The following is a 7500-nucleotide window of genomic DNA, read 5'->3' as shown; positions in this document are numbered from 1 at the left end:
AAAGTTTGGCGCTTCCTGGCCAACGACACAGCAGCTGTATCGGTCACCTTTCTTAAAGTGACACACACGGGTGTCCTTCATTAAACAATCTTACAGTGGTGTTGAAACAGCACACACATGAAATGATCACACATGCTAAGTCTCCAAGGCGGCAAACAGTCAGTAACAAACGTGTCCGCATCATTGGACTTGCTGTGTCATGAGTTTACTGTAACATAAACTAGTAGGTCAACAGTGGTATTTAAAGTGAATAAAGTAGTTCAAAAAAAGATGGATTTCTTTGCCAGTGAATGCTGTGGAGCACATCGTCCATGTTTGTGTTAATAAATACCGTCTTCTCAAGTAACCTTTATGTCATCTTTTACAAGATATTGTTGTTTGAAACCCATACTAACTGGCAGGGCGGGCGCCATCATAACTGCTGGAAAACAATTTGACGGACGTGACCAAGTCATGGATGAATGTTGTCATGACATGGATCTCTCAATGAAATATCTCAGTTGTTCAGACATAATGTGTTTAGATTAGGGTATGTCCCTTCTTCATTTGGAAATACATTAAGGCCCAAGCTGTTTGTTTACATGCTTTTTTTTAGTTCTCTTTGCTCTTTGGGCTTATTGGACCCTAACTACAATAAAAAAAAACTAAGATTCATCTTTTGATTTGATTTACTTAATCTTTAAGTACATAAAAATATACTGAACGTGTAGTGACATGCTAATTCTTATTTTTACACTTTCCCCCCCCAAAGTTTTACTCTTCTGACACCACCAGATGGCAGTATAACTGTCCACATAAGCGGCCATAAGACCTCAATTCAGTAGTGGACACCATTTTGGAAATAAGAGCTAAAAGGTGCCGTCCACGCCTGTGGCCACTAAGCCTTTAGAGGTTTTAATGTCTCTTGTTTTCTTGTTAGCATGTATGTTTAATGTACTCAATGAAACATCTTACTTGTTCAGACACTAATGTGTTTATACAAGTTTAGATTAGGGTATGTCAGTCCTTAATTTGGAAATACCTTAATCTCTCTTGTTTTCATGATAGCATTTAAGCTAACAAGCTGGTGCCAGTTAGTGTAAGTTTATAAAAAGTGCAGTAAATTGCGTTTTTCCGGTCATTTGAATTTAAAACGATAAAAGGTGGCTCAAATGGAAGAGCAGACACGCGAGGTTCCTGGTTTGAATCCAGCATTCTAGTCCCGGCCGTCGCTCTGGCCATCCGTGTGTCAACCCGATGTGGAATGTAATGAAGCGCTATATAAATGGAGACCATCCCTAGCCCCTATAACTCCTGTGCATTATGCTAGACTTCTTTCTGCACTCGGGGTGAGGTTGTGTGAGTGGTACCTGCATGAGCAGCAGACCGACGATGAAGGCACTTCCTTGGCAATAACCCACCTCGCGGTCCACCAGAGAATACGCCTGAGCAGAAGAAGGTGCATTGCAACAATCGGCAGGCTTGAAACAATCCGGGAGTCAAAGAAATGATGGCAACACCTTCATGACGTTGAAGAGGACCTCCTGGCCCAGGCTGTCCTTCTCCTTGAAGAAGTCGTGCTCCGGGTAAGTGCGGGCGATGTCCCGGCGAATCAGCTTCTCGCAGGGCGACGTCATCTTCAGGAGGTCCGAGTACTGGTCCTTGATGGCCATGTTCTGGGCGTTGCATAGCAGCTGCCACACGATGGCCCGGAAGTGGTGCGGGATCCCTTTTACCACCAGATCCTGGGGAAAGGAGGCGGATCAGATGGGACAAATGTAGTTCTACTATTGTGCAGAAATACACTTCATTCACACTGTGTTACAAGAGATGAGTTTAAACATTGCAAAATTGGATATAGAGAACATTCAAACACATTATCACTTGCTGCGTTTGTAGACAGATACAATTATGCACAAAGCAAACTATTACTTGATAGCCAAAAAAGTACTACAGTTCTCAACAACAGGAAAAATTCAACTTAAAGCGGAACTGAACTTTTCTTTTTGGAATTTTGACTTTTATTCATTCACATCAACACTAACAGTGTGTGAATGTGTGTGTGAATGGGTGAATGTGGAAATACTGTCAAAGGGCTTTGAGTTCCTTAAAAAAAAAGAGGTAGAAAAGCGCTATACAAGTACAACCCATTTACCATTTACCATACCATTATGAGAGACAAGAAGACGAGACTTTTTTTAGGATTATAAAGATAAAAAAACGCTCACAAGAAGCGGCTAACAGGAGCCCAAAAGCTATATAACAATATGTAATATGTACAATATACACACTGCAAGTATATATATCATGTAAATGGTAAATGGGTTGTACTTGTATAGTGCTTTTCCACCCCTTTTTAAGGAGCCCAAAGCGCTTTGACAGTATTTCCACATTCGCCCATTCACACACACATTCACACACTGACGGAGGGAGCTGCCATGCAAGGCGCTCACCAGGACCCATCAGGAGCAACGGTGAGGTGTCTTGCCCAAGGACACAACGGACGTGACTAGGATGGTAAAAGGTGGGGATTGAACCAGTAACCCTCAGATTGCTGGCACAGCCACTCTACCAACTTCGCCACGCCGTCTGTAGTAACAGACACCTTCATAACAATATGTAATATGTACAATATACACACTGCAAGTATATATATATATATATATATATATATATATATATGTATATATATATATATATATATATATATATATATTTATATATATATATATCGGAACTTTTTTCCTCAGCACTTTCTATTTGTGTTTTTATGGCAACACAGTTATGATTTCTAGCAACTACTTCCAGAAACAAACGCGAGTGTGTTTTCTAATCACAGCAGACTTGGTAACAGATGACGAAGACGACTATTTTTGGACGAATGAGGATTTATCTTTCAACTTTATAATTTTTCAAGCTGAATATACTGAGGAGGAACTGCTGCTTATAGATGCCAGCAGGAAAGAATAGTGAGACGTTGGAGCTGAAAAAGTGAGGTGAAAGTGACACGAACGCTGTAAATGTGAAACTTAAAGCCAAGCTATTTCCACATAAAAGGAGTGCTAACCCAAACAAACTGGGAAAAATGTCCCCGGCCAGCTGGACTTAACAGACAACTGTTCATGGAGTGAGTCACACTTTATATAGATCACCATGCATGCTAGTACAGCTACACTACATACGCTGTCTGGCTGGCTGTGTACAAACAACACATGAAATATTACTTTCCAGATACTGTTACATGCTTTCAGTCAGTAAGATGAGAGTCTTGTCAGTGTGGTGGATCACTAACTCAAAAGCTAGCTGGCTAATACTGTAGCATGCCAGTGTGTTAGTACGCTAGAAAAAGGTCTCCTCAGTGTTGCTACAATTTGTCGTTACACAGGTTACTCAACATCGATGAAGTATGGTTGGCGGTTTTTGAAAGCATTTTTAAAGTGATTGAGAGGTAGAATTGATAGCTAATATTAGCTTCATCGCTAGCTACCTGGAACAAGCTGATTTTTACATGTTAGAATGCAAAAAAAAAAAGGATTGTGAACGATAGGCAAAATGTAAAAAGAAAGTTAAAACCTCCCTAAGCACGTACAACACACAGTACGTGGAATTAAAGTATGGAATGGATTGTTGAACTGTTTCAAGTCCAAGTGTTTGCAAAGTACAAGGAAGAAGAATCCTGATAAACAATGACATCATCTTATTCCTCTCATCATGTCATCCTATTCATCACAACTGTATTGACCATTCATGTCATTTCTCTTACACACTCAGCACAGGAAGCCAACAAACACATGTGAAAGAAATTGCTCCAAAGTGGAAAATAAGCTCAACTTCTTTCTCTTCTTTAGACATGTTGTTAACTGTATGCATGTTCCAAATCATTCAAAGCAGTCCTGGATGACTTGATAGAGATGAAGAAAAGTTGACAAGCAGGAAGAACAAAGTCCGGATGACTTGATAGAGATGAAGAAAAGGTGGCAAGCAAGAAGAACAAAGTCTGGATGACTTGATAGAGATGAAGAAAAGGTGACAAGCAGGAAGAACAAAGTCTGGATGACTTGATAGAGATGAAGAAAAGGTGGCAAGCAAGAATAACAAAGTCTGGATGACTTGATAGAGATGAAGAAAAGGTGACAAGCAAGAAGAACAAAGTCTGGATGACTTGATAGAGATGAAGAAAAGGTGACAAGCAGGAAGAACAAAGTCTGGATGACTTGATAGAGATGAAGAAAAGGTGACAAGCAGGAAGAACAAAGTCTGGATGACTTGATAGAGATGAAGAAAAGGTGACAAGCAAGAAGAACAAAGTCTGGATGACTTGATAGAGATGAAGAAAAGGTGACAAGCAAGAATAACAAAGTCTGGATGACTTGATAGAGATGAAGAAAAGTTGACAAGCAGGAAGAACAAAGTCTGGATGACTTGATAGAGATGAAGAAAAGGTGACAAGCAGGAAGAACAAAGTCTGGATGACTTGATAGAGATGAAGAAAAGGTGACAAGCAGGAAGAACAAAGTCTGGATGACTTGATAGAGATGAAGAAAAGGTGACAAGCAGGAAGAACAAAGTCTGGATGACTTGATAGAGATGAAGAAAAGGTGACAAGCAAGAAGAACAAAGTCTGGATGACTTGATAGAGATGAAGAAAAGGTGACAAGCAAGAAGAACAAAGTCTGGATGACTTGATAGAGATGAAGAAAAGGTGACAAGCAAGAAGAACAAAGTCTGGATGACTTGATAGAGATGAAGAAGAGGTGGCAATCAGCCAGGATGTCAGCGAGGCCTTTCCTGCTGACACGTCTCCTTTTGCAACTTCCTGTGCTGACTCTGCTCAGTCCTGCACGTGATCCTGCATCTGCTGGGTCCTGGGGCATCTGGGCCAGAGGTTGACTTCCCAGGGCCAGTTGGAACAAGCACAGATGGTGCTACAGCTGTGACATCATCAGTAGGTGGTGCCTGAGTACAGCTCCGTGTCCCCGGGCCACTACAGATCCACCCATGGGGGTTTGATCAGGGCCGATACAGATACCGATTATTAGTAGTTCAAGGAGGCCGATCGCCGATATTTGTAGCCGATGTCATAAAATGTTCTTCAAGAGGAATATTACACGTCAGTAAACATCTGGACAAGCCTTTAAGTTGTTTTGTTTGATGTTGTGTTTATTTGATCACCTTTATGAGGTGTGTCTGAGAGGAGCATCAACATGTTAATTCCAAATATGGAACATCTCCTGGGAAAATAGGTACAAATATGACATCTCTCTACATCACAACAATTCATCCATTTTATACACTTGATGGATTTTATACAATGTAAGTTTCCTCCTGAAAAATTCCAATAAAAATTATTCAGGGCTTCACCTACATTATAGTTAAGATGTTTTTCAAGATGGCTGACATTTCTTCTTGGATGTTACAGAAAGTATGAGAATGTTCTCTTTTTTATTTATATCATCATCTCCTATTTGTCAAGATATTTACACAAAGTTTAGATGTTCTGTGGTCGTCATGTCTGTCACCTTCTTTGATTGATTAGATCAGGGGTGTCAAACTCATTTTAGATCGGGGGCCACGTGGAGAAAATCCTACTCGTAAGTGGGCCGGAGTGGTAAAATCAGGTCACGATAACCTAAAAATAAAGACGACTACAGATTGTTTTATTTGTTAAAAATAGAACAAGCACAATCTCAAAATGTACAAATTGTATCAAAAACTGACATCAATCTCTAAAGGATATCACCACATGGGCTCAGGAACACTTCAGAAAACCACTGTCACTAAATACAGTTTGTCACTACATCTGTAAGTGCAAGTTAAAGCTCTACTATGCAAAGCGAAAGCCATTTATCAACAACATCCAGAAATGCAGCCGGCTTCTCTGAGCCCCAGAACATCTAAGATAGACTGATGCAAAGTGGAAAAGTGTTTTGTGGTCTGACGAGTCCACATTTCAAATTGTTTTTGGAAATATTCAACATCGTGTTATCCGGAACAAAGGGGAAGTGAACCATTGAGACTGTTATTGACGCAAAGTTGAAAAGCCAGCATCTGTGATGGTATGGGGGTGCATTAGTGCCCAAGGCATGGGTAACTTACACATCTGTGAAGGCCCCATTAATGTTGAAATGTACATCCAGGTTTTGGAACAACATATGCTGCCATCTTTTTCATAGACACCCCTGCTTATTTCAGCAAGACAATACCAAGCCACATTCAGCACGTGTTACAACAGCGTGGCTTCGTAAAAAAAGAGTGCGGGTACTTTCCTAGCCCACCTGCAGTCCAGACCTGTCTCCCATCGAAAATGTGTGTTGCATTATGAAGCATAAAATACGACAGCGGAGACCCCGGACTGTTGAAGGACTGAAGCTCTACATAAAACAAGAATGGGAAAGAATTCCACTTTCAAAGCTTCAACAATTAGTTTCCTCAGTTCCCAAACATTTATTGAGTGTTGTTAAAAGAAAAGGTGATGTAACACAGTGGTGAACATGCCCTTTCCCAACTACTTTGGCATGTGTTGCAGCCATGAAATTCTAAGTTAATTATTATTTGCAAAACAAAAAATAAAGTTTATGAGTTTGAACATCAAATATGTTGTCTTTGTAGCATATTCAACTGAATGTGGGTTGAAAAGGATGTAAATATAAATGGATTTGTATTCCATTTATATTTACATAAATGAATAAATTATAAATGGGTTGTACTTATATAGCGCTTTTCTACCTTCCAGGTACTCAAGCGCTTTGACACTACTTCCACATTCACACACACATTCACACACTGATGGAGGGAGCTGCCATGCAAGTAGCTAAGCAGCACCCATCAGGAGCAAGGGTGAAGTGTCTTGCTCAGGACACAACGGACGTGACGAGGTTGGTACTAGGTGGGGATTGAACCAGGGACCCTCAGGTTGCGTACGGCCACTCTCCCACTGCCCCACCCCGTCCCTAACATCTAACACAATTTCCCAACTCATATGGAAACGGGGTTTGTACCACTACTAATGAATGAGCTATGGTTATTATAGTCTACTAGTGTTGTACTATATACCACTACTAATGAATTTAAAACAATACTATACTGGGTCCTAAAAAATAGCGGTATTAATTGTTTTATGGGCATGATGGCACGCCGTTGTGACATTGCTGGCTTTACGAGCAGAGGAGCAAGTTTGGCAACGCACGGAGTGCTTGCAAGCAGACACTGTGTAGATTAGGGGTGTCAAACGGACGGCCAAACAGGATTCATTTGGCCCGCAAGATCAGTTTGCTCAATATAAAAATGAGCTCTATTTTTTTTAATGCAAGAAACTGCTGTTCTAAATGTGTCCAGTGGATGACGCAAAAGCAAATCAAGTGTGACCCACGAAGATGACGTCTAGATTGGCTGCCACTACTTGAACCAGGGCAGGGGTGACCCTGTTGTGGCTGGCATCAGATGGCGGCAGTAGCAACGCACAATACCTTCTTTCCTTTTAAATGATACATTCAACAGATAAAATAACAAAACGGTGAGATG

General features: G+C 40.7%; 1 protein-coding gene across 10 annotated transcripts in view; it reads right to left on the bottom strand.

Moving 5' to 3' along the window:
• evi5b (ecotropic viral integration site 5b) overlaps nt 1-7500 on the bottom strand; it is a 96720-nt gene that overhangs the window by 39610 nt on the left and 49610 nt on the right. For all 10 annotated transcript variants that reach the window (XM_061888432.1, XM_061888431.1, XM_061888437.1 and 7 more), the window contains 2 exons: nt 1500-1724; nt 1350-1424 (listed from right to left, as the gene is read on the bottom strand). In XM_061888432.1, coding sequence (XP_061744416.1) covers nt 1350-1424; nt 1500-1724 — 300 coding nt within the window. The remainder of the gene's footprint in view (nt 1-1349; nt 1425-1499; nt 1725-7500) is intronic.

Source organism: Nerophis ophidion, linkage group LG26 (assembly GCF_033978795.1).
Source record: "Nerophis ophidion isolate RoL-2023_Sa linkage group LG26, RoL_Noph_v1.0, whole genome shotgun sequence".
NCBI classification, from domain to species: domain Eukaryota; kingdom Metazoa; phylum Chordata; class Actinopteri; order Syngnathiformes; family Syngnathidae; genus Nerophis; species Nerophis ophidion.
Note: the sequence above shows the minus strand (reverse complement) of the source record. Positions and strands in the feature narration are given on the sequence as shown.